The sequence below is a fragment of the Nannospalax galili genome, unplaced genomic scaffold (genome assembly GCF_000622305.1).
Source record: "Nannospalax galili isolate Female #2095 unplaced genomic scaffold, S.galili_v1.0 scaffold1939, whole genome shotgun sequence".
Lineage (NCBI taxonomy): Eukaryota > Metazoa > Chordata > Mammalia > Rodentia > Spalacidae > Nannospalax > Nannospalax galili.
The window spans coordinates 142,956-160,390 of record NW_008342008.1 but is presented as its reverse complement, the minus strand read 5'-3'; the positions used below and the strand labels follow the sequence as shown (position 1 = coordinate 160,390).

At 45.4% G+C, this 17,435-nt stretch overlaps 1 protein-coding gene across 1 annotated transcript; it reads right to left on the bottom strand.

Moving 5' to 3' along the window:
- Positions 1 to 565: 565 nt before the first annotated feature.
- Wfdc3 (WAP four-disulfide core domain 3) lies at positions 566 to 16,495 on the bottom strand. The gene is made up of 6 exons (XM_029565749.1): positions 16,420 to 16,495; positions 14,906 to 15,037; positions 10,217 to 10,363; positions 3,302 to 3,433; positions 1,345 to 1,530; positions 566 to 761 (listed from the first exon to the last, which is right to left on the bottom strand). Exons 1-6 carry the CDS (start codon positions 16,493 to 16,495, stop codon positions 745 to 747), a joined length of 690 nt encoding a protein of 229 aa, XP_029421609.1. The 3' UTR covers positions 566 to 744.
- Positions 16,496 to 17,435: the final 940 nt, after the last annotated feature.

Here is a 17,435-nt window from a genome sequence, read left to right as displayed (position 1 = left end):
GGAGGCATGGATGGGGGAGAGGGTCTAAATTTGATTAAGTATTATTGTATGAAATCACAAAAGCTCAATAAAAAAAATTAGCCATGGCATGGAAGTCTAGTAAAGAATTATTCAAGATAGCCTGGCATGGTGGCACATGCCTTTAATCCCAGCACTCAGGAGGCAGAGGCAGGAGGATCTCTGTGAGTTCAAAGCCATCCTGGTCTACATAGTGAGGTCCAGGCCAGCTGGGGCTGCAGGGAAACCCTGACTCAAAAAAAAAAGGCTCTACACATCGGCCCCTCACACTGGCTCCTCACACTGGCACCACACACTGACACCTCACACTGGTCCCTCACTCTGACTCCAGACACTGGCTCCACACACTTGCACACACACATATACATCATATACACACACAACAGTAATAATATTGATAAAGTTATTAAAATTTTTAAGAAAAAATGAATTCACCATCTTTCTTCAGTGCATAGGTTTTGCAATCCCACAGCCACACACAGAGCCCCAGTTCCCCACCTCATCTGAGCCCTACACAGTACAGACAAGAGGGTCCACACTGGCCTTTTATTGGGAAGGAGAAGCACCAACACACATTGCCCATCCCCAGGTTGTTTCCTGTGCTCCAGACACAGGAGAAGCAGAGCAGAGGCAGCCCAATGCCCTGGGAGTGTTACAAGCTCTAGGACATCACCCTTTCCTGGCGGCCCGAACAAGCTTTCTGGAGCTCCAGACAAATCAAGACAACTAGGGTGCTCCAGTCTCTGCAAGCAGAAGAAATTTCAGGTCACAACTGCACTTCTCTGGCCCCAGCTGCCCAGCCTGTTTCCTCTCTTTCCTGGAGAGCCTTAATGTGTGTCACTCTCAAAAGCCTTAATTGGTTGCCAGCTTCCTAACTGGTCTGAAGGCTCTTATCATTTAGAAATAGACCTATGTGTCTTTGCTATCAAACAGGAGCTGTGACTGCTCCCTTTCCTGCCCAGCACCCCAACCCTCACAACCCAAAAACCCTGCATCAATTTGCGTGCATTCCCACCCTCTGTGGCTTTGCTATGGATCACATTGGGAGTCTGGCATGTCCTCTGTGCTATGATCACTCTGTCACATCTGCCTAGCTTTTAGAACCTGGACAAAATCCCATCCCTCCTAGAAAAATCTCCCCCCACTAGACAGCCACACCCACTCTAAACACGGTAATCCCATAGTGGGTGTGGCGGCTTGCTTTCTTTCCAACTAGTTTCTTTTTGACCTTCAGAAGTCCCTTTCCTGGTACCTAAGCCAGTCTGCACAACATAGTTAGGTCTGTTAACTTGACAGCTTGTTGCAGGTGACAAGGTCAATACTTACCTACTTCAGAATCAGAGCTGTTGGTCCGGTTGGAGTCTGTGGTCTGTTTGGATAGCAGAAGCCTTGGGACACAGAAGCGGCCACAGCCTGACTTACAGCACTTTTCCCCAGGTTGACAGTTCTCATCCATCACACAGCTGACAATGCACAGACCCATCAGAACATTTGGACAAATACCATTCCGCCCTGTGGGGAAAACCAGCAGAGGCAAAGAGACTGGACATTGGCTCCTCTCTTCCCAGGTTCCCGTCTAGAACTTAGGCTCAGGCGTGTGAATCAACCTGACTCCTAACCTGATGGGAAACAAGGAAGCTAGGGGATCTGAGGCTCCATAGGCACCCAAAGACTTCTGGACTAAGAATTTTCAAAAGATGCCCCAAAGGGAGTTCCTCAGAGGCAATTAGGAGGTTGGGAACAATATATGCTTTAGAAAGAGTCAAGTGCAGAAAGACAAGGCTCTGCCTTCTACCCTCTGACTGAACTATGAGAGGTCTATGTGCACGTATGATGTATGTGCATGTATATGTGTGTTCTCATTTGTGTGTGAGGGCAGGCAGGCACATGCCACAGCACATTTGTCAAGGTCAGAGAATAACTTTTGGGAGTTGGTTCTGTCCTTCCATCTTGGTTTTTTTTAATTATCTTTATTTTATGTGTATATTGTCTGCATGTGTATAAGTACATCCATGTAGCACAATGCCCATGGAGATTAGAAATTACAGACGGTTGTTAGGCACCATATAGGTGCTGGGAACCAAACCTGGGTCCTCTGTAAAAGCAGTCAGTGTCTTAACCGCTGAACCATCTCCCCAGCCCTCCACCTGGTTTTTTGAGGCAGGGTTTCTGTCGGACTGTGTACTTAAGGTCAGCTAGCCCACAGACTTCCAGGGATTCTACTCTTTCTCTCTACCTCCATCTCACCAAAGAACACTGGGATTGCAGGTGCATACTACTGAGTAGTTTTATGTGGGTGCTAGGCATCTGAACTCAGGTCCTCATGCTTGTGTAGCAAGTGTTTGCCCACTGAGCCATCTCCTCAGCCTCTCATCAAACATTATTATACAGAGAGGCCCTGGCTTATCATTGTTTTACTTATAAATTTTCAACTTTTCAATGGTACATAAATGACACACATGCAGTGAAATCAATACATTTCATGTTCAATTTTGATCTTTTCCCAGATCAGCAATATTATGATACTTGACTGTAATGCTAGCCAGCAGCAGCAAGCCACAGCTCCTAGTCATTCACAGGGCCACAAAGGTACACAGCTGATCCACTGCAATGTGCTCTGTGTGTTGTGAAGCTAGGTTTGGTGGGTTGACAGCATTAAATTCACCTTAACTTACAATTTCAACCTACAATGGGTTTATCAGGTATGACCTCATGATTGACAGGCATCTGTAATGCCTCATTTGTCTGTATTCCTGAAAAGGTTATATATACATAAGGACAAAGGGTTGAGCACTGCCTAACAATATAAACAGACTAAAGGAGCAGATGATGTAGCTGTTTTGCCTAACATGAAGCCCTGGGTTCAACCCCCAGTACTGCATAAACTGTGTGTGGAGATGCATGCCTGTAACCCTAACACTCAGAAAGTAGGAGAACGGTGTGAAAACCAGTGATCTCAGACAACTTCTTCACTGGACAGAGGGCTCAAAAAGAGGGGATTATTCATTCAGTCACAAAGTCAATGTCCAGCAGAACCAAGACCTGAAGCTACATTGCCTGAAGCTACATTGCTGCACTTCCCTCCCCTAGTTCTTCCCATGCCAACATGGCCCCTTTGATCCTTGAAGGAAGGGTTGCAATGGTTGGAGGCCAGGGGAACTCTAAGGATGGCAACTGGCTCCACCAGGAAGGCGGCCCCAGGAAGGTGATCACAGGTAGCTCCTCCATATTAACTTGGGACCCAGGGGACACTTGTGGATCTCCTCCCAAAGAACCAACATACCTCCCTTGATGTCTCCACGGCAGGCGTGGCCACAGCCGGTGCTACAGCATTTATGTCCCTGGGGACAGGATGTGTCCCCATTACACAGCTCCTCACATGGAAGAGGGTCAGCAGGACACGCACCTTCGAACTCTGCCATAGAATCAAAGTGTTGAAACCCAGATGTGCTCAAGTCAGGAGTATGAAACACATGTCCCATGTGTATGTTAACATAGACTTTCTTTTTTTAATATTTTATTTATTTTTATTTTATGTGTATGAGTGTATTGCCTGCATACATGTGAGTGCACCCATGACATGCAATGCCTCAGAGGTCAGAAGAGGGCTTCGGATTTCCCTGGAACTGGAGTTAAGGATGGTTTGTAGCTGCCATGTGGGTGCCAGGAATCAAACTCGGGTCCTCTGCTAGAGCAGTCAGTGCTCTTAACCACTGAGCCATCTCTCCAGCCCCAGTATAGACTTTCTTAACATACACATTTATGTACATCATATATATGCAATAACCCTAATATTTCACATTCATTGTTCTGGATTTTTTTTTTGTTTGTTTTTGCAGGGGGGGGTAGTGTTTTTGAGACAGGGTCTCCCTGTAGTTCCAGCTGCTTGGAACTCACTCTGTAGACCAGGCTGTCCTTGAACTCACAGAGGATCCTCCTGCCTCTGCCTCCCAAGTGCTGGGATTAAAGGCATGTGCCACCATGCCCAGCTCATTGTTCTAATGCTGGTCATAAACTGCTTCCTGATTTTGACATGGTTTGAAAGACACTGTTCAGCTCTAACCACTGTAGCAAACTTAGGAACTGCCCTCCTGCCATTCACTCTCTCTTCTTTCTCACTCAAATAATGTAGTGCTGATCCCCAATCAACTAAACCTCTGGGACTGGTGTCCTGGTGAAGTCCCCTTCCTTACTAACTCTGGGCTTCACCATATGACTTACTCTGACCAGGGAGTATTAGGAAGCATAATACAAGCAGATGCTTAATAAGCACCTGTACATTGGGGCCTGTCCTCTCAGAACACTCACTCTTGAAAACCAGCCATCACACTGCCAAGCAGCTTGAGCTAGACTGTGGTGTGCGGAGATGCCCTATGAACAAGAAATATGAAGTGAAAAAGACCACCCAGGGGGCTGAGGAGACGGCTTAGCTGTAAAGTGCTTGTTATGCAAGTCATAAGAGCCTGAGTATGATCCCTAGCATCCATGTAAAAAAATAGGCATGGAGTTGCCAGGCATGGTGGCACAAGCCTTTAATCCTAGCACTTGGGAGGTGGATTTCTGTGAGTTCCAGGCCAGCCTGGTCTACATAGTAAGTTCCAGGTCACCTGGGGCTACAGGGAGACCCTGTCTCAAAAATACCAAAAAAAAAAAAAAAAAAAAAAGGAATGGGGGAAGACACTTGTAAACCCAAAGGGAGCTGGTGGACAGACCACCAGCTTCCGCCAGGCAGAAGACTGTCATCAGATAGCATCTGATGCCTATAGCTGAAATTTCTCTTTGCTGTAGGCAGACCTACTTAATGTTTCCACTGATGTATTTGAAAAGTGTCTTGACTTACTACTTTTCTTTGTTCTGTTACTATAAAAACATCATGAAACTGTTACCATGTTGGAACATGGAATTTGGGTCTGATTCCTATTAGACCAAAAAAAAAAAAAAAAAAGATAGGCATGGTGGTAGACACTTGTAATCCCAAAGTGAGATGGTGGAGATAGGTGGATCCCTGGGGCTCACTAGCCAGCCAGCCTTACCTAATCATCAAGCCCTGGGTACAAATGGGAGACCCTATCTCAAAAAAATAAAAATAAAACAAGGTGGACAGTTCCTGAAGAATGGCATCCAAAGCTGACTTCTGGCCTCCACAGGCACATGCACATACATGCACATGCACCTGTGCACACACACACAAATATACATATACACACAGTAATTAGTTAATTGGTTAGTTAATTTAAGGAAATAAAGATCATCCTGTACATTCCAGCTCTGCGGCGCTCCCAGATGAAAGCAGCTGCAGGCATGGCCTCAGCCAGACCATGTGGAGACAGAAACTGTCCAATTGAGCCCAGGCAACCCTACAGCTGTGAGGAAGGATAAACCATTATTTTAAGCCACTGTGCTATTTAGGGAGTGTTTACTATACAGCAATAAATAAAAGAACCCCAGGCCAGGTCTGTTCTGAGAGGCAATGAGTCCAGCCAAAATGGTTCACTTCCCTCTTACTCTCTTGCAACTAGATGTGACCACATAGTAAGGCATGAACTGGAGAGACTCTAGATACAAACTGTCACCTCACTTCTTTCTTCTTCCAAAGACAGACATGAAGAGGAAGGAGAGGACAGCCTTCTCTGAAGGAGGCCACTAACATGAGGACAAAATTGAGGATCAGCAAGGTGAGAGAGTTCCTCCTCTGTAGCATCATAGAGTTGCCACAGCAGCTCTCCCTCCCTCTGAGTTTTTGTGACATGAGGATAGTGAACCCCTGTCTGGTTAATGTTCCATAGATGAACACATTCTGGATGTGCCACTTCATCACCGCTGCGAAGATAAAACCCAAACAACAGAATGGGACCCACCCAGAACTGCAGAGTGCAGCACAAAACTCAACCTCTTGATTTGCAGTGAAGCACTTTCTACTACATCATCGGTAAAACATGCAGGCAGCTTGGCTAGGTCCTCAGGATCAGGCACACCCAAAGAAGATTGCATCTGAGCCAAACCACCTCACCATGACTCATTCAGTATTTATTTCGACTTCTTTAAATGGGAAGCAAGGTGATAGACAATTAAAGCCTTTGTAGAATGCCAACATATGCCTGGCCCAGTTCCTCTGTGATAGGTACATACGATTACATATGGCTGGCTCCAGGAAGTCTGCCACGATGGAAAATGCAAGTAAAATACATTAGGCTTAATAATCTTGTGTCCTGGGATTTTTCTGTACAGGAATATCCTATGTCGTTATGATATCTTGTCAAAACTATGTATGCTGATGTTTAATTTGGAAAACAAGGTCACTGTAACCAGCTCGTGTACCTCCCTGTACCTACTCATCTTCCTGACAAACACTGAAGTACATTTGACAAAAAATAATACCCTTTTACTCCACAATTGAGCAGGCTGGATATGGACTCTCCCCAGAGGAAAATGCCAGTGTCACAAACTTCTTATAGAATTGTACAATGAACCCAGAAAGAGAGGCCTAGACCTCCATTCTTCCCAGGTACCACCATTTTGATGAGCGTGGCCCTGATGTGGCCAACGCCAGGAGCACCCTGCTGCCCGGCTCTCAACCCCAAGAAAATACACAGAGACCTTACCTCTACTGTCTTCCAGTCCAGCTTTCCTTCAGGTCCCAGGAGTTTTGCCAAATTTTAGAAGCAATGAAGGGACCCTTGGGAGGCAGGCTGGGGCCTCAAAGGTCAGAGCACAACCCCTTTGAGCAGTGCTCAGCACTGCCACCCTCTTGTACAGTCACATCCACGCCAAATAATTCCTTTTTGTCAGCTCAGTGGACCTCACTACCTCTACATCAGCCCATGCCATCTTGTACTTAAGCTTTTATACTCCATCATACTAACCTGAAACCTGGCTCCTTAGACAGTCTACTCACTCTTTTCCTACCACCAGGAAAAGGTTCTTTGTAAAGACAAGGTCCCTGCGATCCCTTTGGCCAGGATGCCCTGCCCTTGCTGACTTGGCTTTGGCAGGCTAGGTAAGCTCAGTCATTACAAAGTGTGGGTCCCAGTAACTTCACAATCAAGTACCTTACACGGAATCAGGACTGGTAGACAATTCAGATGGTTACCCCTACCCTCTACCTGTACCCCCCCCAAGACCCCGCCTTATCACCAAAAAGCAAGGGAGCTGAAGCCAGAAAAGTCTTTACTCCTGAATGTTCTACTGTATCTGAAAGAATACAGGCTGCTGTCAGAAAGTACAATTTTCCAGCTTTTAAGCCAGAAAAGTTCTCTGAGCTATGAAACCTACTCTTCTCTTGCAAGTAGAAAGACATCCAGAAAAGGGGCAGGTTAACTTGAGGTCAGTGGTAACAAAACTGGGTCCCAGTGTGGGTAGACCACTAGCTTTGACATGAGGTCTTACACATTTTTTTTATCTTTTTGAGACAGGGTCTCCCTGTAGCCCCAGCTGGAGTGGAACTCTCTATGTACAGCAGACTGTCCTCAACTCACAGAGATCTGCCTGCCTCTGCCTCCCAAGTGCTAAGATTAAAGGCGTGTGCCGCCATGCCCGGCCTTATGCATTTTAAACTGCTTTATCTTCATCTACACTTCAGTAAGTATCTCTCAAAAACTAATCAGCAAACACTGGGCCTCACTATATCCAGTACAACAAAATAGAGATCTTCAAGAGTTGATTAGGAAAAACAACAGGTCAGTGTGTTCAGAGTCACTCCCAACCACTCCCAGGTTGAGAAATTCATCAGAGGACTTACCATGCAGTCATACTCATGATTTATCACAGCAAAAGCAGATACAAAGCAGAATCATCAAAGGAAAAGTACATGGGACAAAGAGAAAACCAGACAGGTTTCTAAGAGGCTTCTTCTAGTGGAATCTCAAGGACATATTTAATCCCTCCAGAATAGAACCACAGTGTTATTGTCTACCAAGAAAGCTCCTAAGAGGTTCATCAGCGACTCATTGTGGTTCCTCGAAAGGAACCACCCTCTTTCTTTGCTTTTCTCCAACCATACTGACCTCCTTTCACTTTCTTAGAAGCACAGAGTTCTTCCCTACCTAACTTTTCCCTTGCAGTTCCTTCTTCACAGCACGCCTCTAAAGTCTGTCCTTCTCATTCTTTAAGTCAAAATGCTTGCGCCTCCCTGCTTCTCTTCTAATGTTCTTCACACTATGGCTCTTATTTGCTGGCTCACTTGCGTCCTGCCTCTACTGCCATACTGTGGCATACTGTGAATTCCATGAGAGGAAGGATCTTGCTCACCATGGATGCCCACATGCCAGGTAGGGCAGACTTTCCATACATCATATAAATGAATGAATGAGTAAATGGACAGGTCAAACTTCAGGTTAAGTAGGGAGGAAAATAGACCAGAGAGGTGCTGGACATAACCACTGAGCCAAACCTGACAGGTATAGTGCAGACTTTTTTAAATGCATTTCTTCCAAACTACATCACTCTGTGAAGTAAATATCCTTAGCCCCATTTTACAGGTGGCAGTTGGGAGGTTCAGAGAGAACAGACTTCCCCAAGTGCACAGAGCAGCAAACAGAAGATCTATCACAGACCCTCATTCCAGCCAGACTTCTTGATAGTTGTCCCAGTGTCTGCATGTGCTCAGGCAGTCTGACTGCTGCTCCACCTTTGTCAAACAGACCAATTATGCTAAGGTAAACCTCTGATAATGACAGGGGTAAGGCAAGCAGGAGTTTCTCACCGGCAGGAAGGAGAGCTTCCTAGGAATCAGTCTCCTTGAGTGAATGCCAGCCCTCCCCTTGAGCAGGGGCTATAGAAGCTGCAGAAGCAGTTAACTCCCACCAGGTGAGAGGGGCCTACTCAGCCTGTGGTCTCTGAGGAATCTGCAGACCACCTCTAGCCTGCCTGCATAACCCTAAGGGAAAAAGAAGTCTCATCAGGTAGGATGATCAGGGGTTCGAGATCATTTTTGGCTAGAACGTTGGAGGCCAGTTGGCTACATAACACTGTCTCAAGAAAGAAAAAAAGAAAAGATAAATTAAGGAAAGACCTAATTCCAGACAAGGGCCAGAGCAGCTCATAAACATACTACACCTCAGAGCCAGCCTCACCCTCAACCCCTGCAATTCAGCCTTCAGCTCCAAACACTAAGAAAATTGTACCAGGCCCTACAAGCTGACAGTGAGTGACTATCTGCAACAGATTCCCAGGCTTTGGTTCCAGAGCTGGGCCCTGAGAATCCTGAAAATGATTACAACACTCTATTCTCTCTTATGGGCAGTCTGCCCAAGATAGCTGTCTAAGCTAGGCACAGATCACCCCAGTTGGTTCTGGAAAGGGGCTTTCTACCAGGGATGCTTGAATTAAAGGAAAGCTTCATGTGCTATGGAGTTTCAGGGTCTCAGAGAGGAGGTGACCAGCATTTGGGAAAAATATCCTGGTTCTGAACTTTAAAAAGCTGGGTGTGGTGGCCCATGCCTTTAATCCCAGCACTCAGGAGACAGGGACAGGCAGATCATTGTGAGTTCAAGGCCAGCCTGGTCTACATAGTGAGTTCAGGTCAGCTGGGACTACAGGGAGACCCTGTCTTAAAAAGACAGAAAAAAGAAAGTTGATTAGAATTGTACTCCTGGCTCAGTGGTTAAGAACACTGAGTGTTCTTACAGAAGACCCAGGTTTGAATCCCAGCATCCACCCACATGGCAGCTAACAACTGTCCATAACTCCAGTTCCAGGGGATCCAATGCCCTCTTCTGACCTCCGCAGGCATTGCACAACACAGTTGCACTTACACACATGCAGGCAATACACACATACACATAAAAATTTTTTTTAAAGTCTCAGGAACAAGTGAGTAGACACTTGCTCTCTCCCATAGACATCAAGTTCTATTTCACTGTCTCTTTGCACGTTCTTGAAACAAGGTTTCAATAGAGAATCTCTCAACTGACAGTGGGGATTGGGACTCTGCCAGCAGCTCTCTAATCTGCCTCCAAATAAGAATATGTGGCACTGCCTTCTGGCACCCCGGCTTGCCTGGGACTCACCCCCAAATGATCATGGCTTGGGTACTCTTATCTTTTTTAAGTGCTCAGACTATAGCAGACATTTTTATTATTTCTCAAAGTAAACTAAAACCAACAATCAGGGTATGATTTGCAACCTTTGCACAGGTGATATGTACATATTTGAGAAAGAAGTCAATCAGACCATGGAGTATGAGGACGAGGTTTCTTACCCAGCTTCTGTTTGGAGAGTGGAAACACACAGCTCTTGTTGCAGCCCAATGTGCAGCACTTCTGTACACCTGGACATGTCTCATCTGTCGTACATGTTTTAAAACAGGATGGTTTCTGAACAACTTTAGGACAATCTCCTTTTCCCCCTGTATCAAAAACAGACACAGGAGCTGGAGCGATGGCCTAGCAGTTAAGAGCATTTTCTGCTCTTGCAGGGCACCAGGATTCAATTTCCAGCACGTACACAGATGGTCACAACCAATTCCAGGAAATCCAATGCCCACTTCTGGCCTTTGTAGACTCCTGCATACACATGGTGCACATAAACTCACACAAGCACACACACATGCACATAAAAATTAAAGTTTTTAAAGAACAGAAACACATGCTAGAGGAAATGGCTCAGTCAGTAAAGTGCTTGTCACTCAAACACAAATTGCTGAATTTAGATCCCCAGCACCCAAATTAAAAAGACAAAACACAGCCGGTGTGGTGGCACATGCCTGTAGTCCCAGCACTTGGGAGGCAGAGGCAGGCGGATCTCTATGAGCTCAAGGCCAGCCTGGTCTACATAGTGAGTTCCAGGACAGCTGAGGCTACAGGGAGACCCTGCTTCAAAAAGACAAAACAGCCAGGTGTGGTGGCACACGCCTTTAATCCCAGCACTCGGGAGGCAGAGGCAGGTGGATCTCTGTGAGTTCAAGGCCAGCCTGGTCTACAAAGCGAGTTCCAGGTCAGCTGGGGCTACAAGGAGACCCTGTCTCAAAAGGACCAAAAAAAAAGGACAAAGCAAAAAAAACAGGGAAGGACTGGAGAGACGGCTCCATGGTTAAGAGCACTAGCTGCTCTTGCAGAGGACTTTGGTTCAGTTCCCAGCACTCACATAACAGCTAATAACTGTCCTTAGCTCCAATTCCAGGGGATCCTGCACAGTCTTCTGGCCTCCATGTGCATCACACACATGTATACACTTATGTACGTGGAGGCAAAACACTCATACACATTAAATTTTTTAAAAATTAAAATGTATTTTTTTAAAAAAAAAAACAGCCTAGAAGGAGGCAGATCTCTGTGAGTTCAAGTCCAGCCTGGTCTACGTAGCCAGTTCCAGGGCAGCTGGGACTACAGAGAGACCCTGTCTCAAAAAGACAAAAAAAAAAAAAACAAAACCACTGAGTCTGTAGGTCCCACATGACCTCCACGTGTGCCATAGCTGCGCGCGCGCGTGCACACACACACACACACACACACACACACACACACACAGACACACGAGATAAAATTAATTTTTTTTAAAAGAGACAAGTTTTGGGGAAAGAAGCTGAGATCAATTACCCTTCAGAATGAGCTTTATTACAAGAGAATCTGGCAACCATGGGGACCATCATTTGGCTGGGACTTGGGGTGGGAAAGAATTTTTTAAAGGGTCAGCTTAAAGTGAAAGAAAAGAACAGAGGCCTGTCATGGACAACATAAAGGGAGGTGGAAGAGGGACCTGAAGGAGAGATGATAAAGGAGAGGGAAAGAGAGAGGGAAAGGGCAAGGGGGGAAAGGGAAAGAAAGAGGGAGGGGAGAGGAGAAGAGGGGAAAGGGGAAGGAAGAGAGCCTTTTATAACTTTGCCCCAGGGAGCAGGGAGCCTGGCCTAACTCAAAGCCAGTATCAGGGTAGGCATCTGAGTTATTTGCAGAGATAAGAAAGAACATTTCTTTATAAGTCCCTGCTACTTCCAAAGGAAGTAGAGACCAGCACTGCAAAGGAGACATGGCCTGATTTCTGAGAGGCAGGAAGGTCTGTGATCTAATACCTATAATTCTAGCACTTGGGAGGATGAGGCAGGAGGGCTGCAGGTTCAAGATAGCCTGGGCTATACAGCAAGACCCTGTCTTTAGAAGAAAAAAAGAGCTGGGCGTGGTGGTGCACACTTTTAATCCCAGCACACGGGAGGCAGAGGCAGCCAGATCTCTGTGAGTTCAAGGCCAGCCTGGTCTACATAGTGAGTTCCAGAACAGCTGGGGCTACAGGGAGACCCTGTCTCAAAAAAAAAAAAAAAAGAAAAAAAAAAAGAAAAAAAAAGCCAGGCATTATGCTACACACCTGTAATCTCAGCACTCAAGAGGTAAAAGCAACGAGCTCATGAGTATGGGGTCAGCATGGGCTACAGAGCAAATCCTGAGCTACATCTCTAACCCCCTAGGATCTCTTTTTAAATTTTTATTTATTTGGGGTTGGAGAGATGGCTCAGTGGTTAAGAGTACTGGCTGCTCTTGCAGAGGACTCAGGTTCAATTCCTGGCACCCACACGGTGGCTAACAACCATCCATAACTCCAGTTCCAGGGGATGTGATGACTCCTTCTGACCTCCACAGGCATTACATGGCATGGTGCACTTACATACACATGCAGGCAATACACTCATACACATAAAAATAAAAACTAATGTCTTTTTAAAAAGTTATTCCAGGCGTGATGGCATATGCCTTTAATCCCAGCACTTGGGAGGCAGAGGCAGGTGTATCTTTGTGAGTTCAAGGCCAGCCTGGTCTACATAGTGAGTTCCAGGACAGCTGAGGCTACAAGGAGACTCTGTCTCAAAAAGACAGAAAAAAAAATGCAATTTGGGAGTCTTTTAGATAGACCCACTGAAGGGGTACCCCAATTGCCTCACCCTGCGTCCCTGTTCAGCATGGAAGGAGCCAGAGCAGTCTGCATCCTGATTCCCTATTTGCAATTTGGGTAACCTCTTCAGAGGATGATGTGACAATAGGAGGTAGGAATTGGCTAGGCAGCTAGGGTAAAAAGACCCCAAAGAAAAGTAGCCAATTTCTTGGCTAAAACTCACAATGTCTTTGGGCCTCTTAGCAACATATTCTGTTCCAAATGTTGAAAATATTTGGGAGCTTTTATCTAACCTTAAAAGATTTTAGGGTTACCTCTCTTCAAAGGATGGTGTGATAAGAATAGGAGGTAGGAATTGGCTAGGCAGTTAGGGTAAAAAGACCCCAAAGAAAAGTAGCCAGTTTCTTAACTGAAAATCAAAATGTCCTTCAGCCTCTTAGCAACATATTCTGTTTCAAATGCCAAAAAATGTCAAAAGTATTTGGGAGCTCTTATCTAATCTCTAAATAATTTTAGGGTTACCACTTCAGAGGGGGGAATGTTAGAGTAGCAAAAAGCCCCATAAAAGAAAGAAGAAAGAGTACATGAAGTTATCTGAAAAAAGTGATGGGGAAATATAGGAGGAGTTGGAGGGGAGGGAGTGGGCATGGATTTGATCAAAACACCTTATATGCATGCATGAAATTCTCAATAAATTATTTAAAATAATTTTTTAAATTTTATTTACTTCTGTTTTATGTGTATGAGTATTTTGCCTACATGTGTGTAAGTGCACCTATATGTGTAATATTCACAGAGGCTAGAAAAGGTCATCAGATCCTCTAAAATTGGAGCTGCCATGTGGGTGCCCTTTGGGGGCTGGAGAGGTGGTTCAGGGGTTAAGAGCACAGGCTGTTCTTCCAGAGAACCTAGGTTCAGTTCCCAGCACCCGTAGGCATTGCACAAGCACGGTACACTTATATTTGTGCAGGCAAAATACTTTGTCTCCCTATAGCTCCAGCTGGCCTGGAACCATCTATGCCTCGGAGTGCTGGCTGGAACTAAAGGCGTGTACCACACCTGGCTAAAAAAATTTTTTTTTAATTTTAATTAAAAATAAAACAATAAAATTATTATTGTGGCCAGACATGGTGGCTTATACCTTTAGTCCCAGCAGTCCGGAGGCAGAGGCAAGCGGATCTCTGTGAGATCAAGGCCAGGCTGGTCTACATAGTGAGTTCCAGGCTAGCTGGGGCTGCAGAGAGACCCTGTCCCCCCCCCTAAAAAAAATTATTGTGGGGAGGCCCATGTGCCACAGCATGCAAATTAAAGTCAGACGACAGCTTTGTGGAGTAAGTTCTCTTCTACCTTTGTCAGTACTGGGAATGGAACTCAGATCATCAGGCTTACATCGTAGGATGACAAGGTCCTACTGAGTCACCTCACCTCCCCAATCCCCAAGGTCTCTTAATCACTAGCTTTTTTTCTTTTGTTAATTTGCTTGAGACAGGGCCTCCCTGTAGCAGATCAGGCTCCCAGAGAACCTACACAGGATACCTCCCGTGCTGGGATTAAAGGTGTGTGCCACCACACCTGGCTTAATCACTGTCTTAAGCAGGTTTCCCTTCACAACAGTCCTTCAGACTCACAAGACCTCTGAGTCCAAAGTAAAAAACAGGGCACTTTTTTTCCTGATAGAAGACAGAGCTGGAATGAAGAATGGCAAAGAAGGGTTCCAAGGGCAGGAGAGATGGCTCAGCTGTTCAAAGCACTGGCACCCCTGCAAAGGACACAGGTTCAGTTCCCAGCATCTACATGGCATCTGACAACTGTCCTTCACCCAGATCCAGGGGATCCAAGACACTCTTCTGGACTCTGTGGGCATTGCACAGTATGGGTGCACTTACATACATGTAGGTAAAACACTCAAACACATATTTTTTAGTAGGAACCCAAAAAGAGGACAGGAGAGGGGTCCAAGGCAAGCTAAATTTTAGGAGCCAATCCAGGAGGTGGGAAGCTCTCTGGTTCTATCCATGCAAGAGACAAGGCCAGAGATCACACTGGGATTTTGCCCGTCATACCAACATACCCTTGGGGAGGTCTCCTTGGCAGGCCCAGCCACAGCCTGTGCTGCAGCACTTCTGCCCAGCAGGACACAAGGCATCGCTCTGGCACAGGTCTTTGCATGGATTCTTGTCAGGGGGGCATTGTCCCTCTTTCACTGAAAAAGATTTCATAGGTGGTTGAGATAATTGGCTGAGCCTCAAGACATGGTAAGGAATAGGGGCTGGAGAGATGGCTCAGAGGTCAAGAGCATATGCTGCTCTTCTAGAGGACCAGAGTTCAGGGCCCAGCACCCATGTCTGGTGGCTCATAACTGCCTTTAACTCCAGCTCCAAGAGATCTGATGCCTTCTTCTGGCCTCTGCGGGCACTCGCATGCTTATGAGCTTATGACACATTCACACACAGCTAGGTACACATAAATAAGTCTTTAAAAAAAAAAAAGATGGGTCTGGAGAGATGGTTCAGCGGTTAAGAGCACTGACTGCTCTTGCAGAGGACCCAGGTTTGATTCCAAGCACCCACATGGTGGCTACAAACCGTTCCAGGGGAATCCAAAGCTCTCTTCTGACTTCCACAGCATTGCACGACATGGGTGCACTCACATACATGCAGGCAATACACTCATACACATAAAATAAAAATAAAATAAAAACAATACACATAAAATAAAATAAATACACATAAAATAAAAATAATAAAATATAAAATACACATAAATAAAATAAATACACATAAAATAAAAATAAAATATTTTTTTAAAAAGAGAGAGAGTAGCTGGGCACACGCCTTTAATCCCAGCACTTGGGAAGCAGAGGTAGGCGAATCTCTGTGAGTTCAAGGCCAGCCTGGTCTACATAGTGAGTTCTAGGACAGCTGGGGTTACAGAGAGACCCTGTCTCAAAAAGACCAAAAAAAAAAAAAAAAAAAAAAAGAGGAATGAGAGACAACTTACTCAAGGATTGCAGTTCTTCCATTCTCATGCAGAATATCCCTGCAACCTCCTTCTCTCCTGCCACACTGCTTTTACCCATCCACCACTACTAAAGTACCAGCAGGGGCTGGACAGTTAAGAGCACTGGCTGTTCTTGCAGAAGACACGGGTTTGATTCCTAGCACCCATATGGTGGCTAACAATCATCCATAGCTCCAGTTCCAGGGGAGTCAATACCCGCTTCTGACCTCCATGGGCATTGCAAGACATGGGTGCACTTACACACATGCACACAATCCACTCATACACATAAAAATAATACAGTATTAAAAAGTAAAATAAAGGACCAGCAGGGGGTCCAGTTTCCATCTAATGAGCTATAGAGAAGAGCTGGAACCTATCTCTTTGTAAGTCCTATTTCCTTGTCCAGAAAGAGTATCAAAAGAAGACTTATCCTCCCTGTCCTGACAATCTGTCCCTCCAGCCCTTCCTACAGAGATAATCATCCCCCTGAGTGAGGAACCTTATTCTGGGAGAAAGCAGGGGATGGCTTCTCTCCTAGACACTTTCTACTGCTGTCATCAGGAATCCCAAATGATAGCTCACCTTGCTCTCTTGCAGTCACCCACAATGCCAAGGACCCAAGAACAAGAAGTGCCTTCAGGAAGAGACAGCTTAACATCCTGATGATTTTGAGAGTTGAGATGAAAGCTCAGTTCAGGCCAGAGGTATCAACGGAGGAAAGGGTAGGGCTAGGTGATGGTCCTCAGCCCAATCCCAAAGTTTTCACTTATGCAATAATCCCCAAGAATGTCTTGTCCTAATAAGAAGAGTGATTGTATGCTGGTGTGTGGGAAAGTTCCTGGCACTACCAAAGAGCACATGTAATGGGAGGAACCAAATTCTGCAGCACAATATACACAACACCGTTGGAGAAGTGATGAGGAGCCCAGAGGGAAGCTGGGAAAATGGAGGGATAGCCATTGGATAGAAGGTCAGAGAGAGGCCTAGAGGGCTTTGGAAGGATCCAGCTGCAGTCAACGTGGCACAGGGAAGGACTGGAAAGAATGACAGAAGAGCTGAGCTAATAAAATAGCCAAAGCATAACACAGTGGCTCCTATTCATCCTAGCAGCCTAGAAAATACAGAATGATACAGAACACTGGAAACTGCCACCTTGTTGATTTTATATTTATCTTGCTTAATGACATTGATAACTCATTTGCATTATTTTATAACATACATAAAAGAAAATGATGGTAGTACTTCTGATAAAATTCTTGTAAAAAGTTGTAGATTGTTTTATTGTTCATAGATCCCAATGAGGATGCACAAAGTCCTGTATACTAAATTAATTTGATTTTTTTGGTCTTTTTTTAAATTTGTGCTTTTTTAAAAATACATATTTTGTTATTTTTCTTTTATGTGTATGAGTGTATTGCCTGCATGCGAGTGCACCTGTGTCGTGCAATGTTGCGGAGGTCAGAAGAGGGCTTCAGATTCCCCTGGAACTGGAGCTAAGGACAGTTCGTAGCCACCATGTGGGTGCTGGGAATCGAACCCGGGTCCTCTGCAAGAGCAGTCAGTGCTCCTAACCTCTGAGCCATCCCTCCAGCCCATTT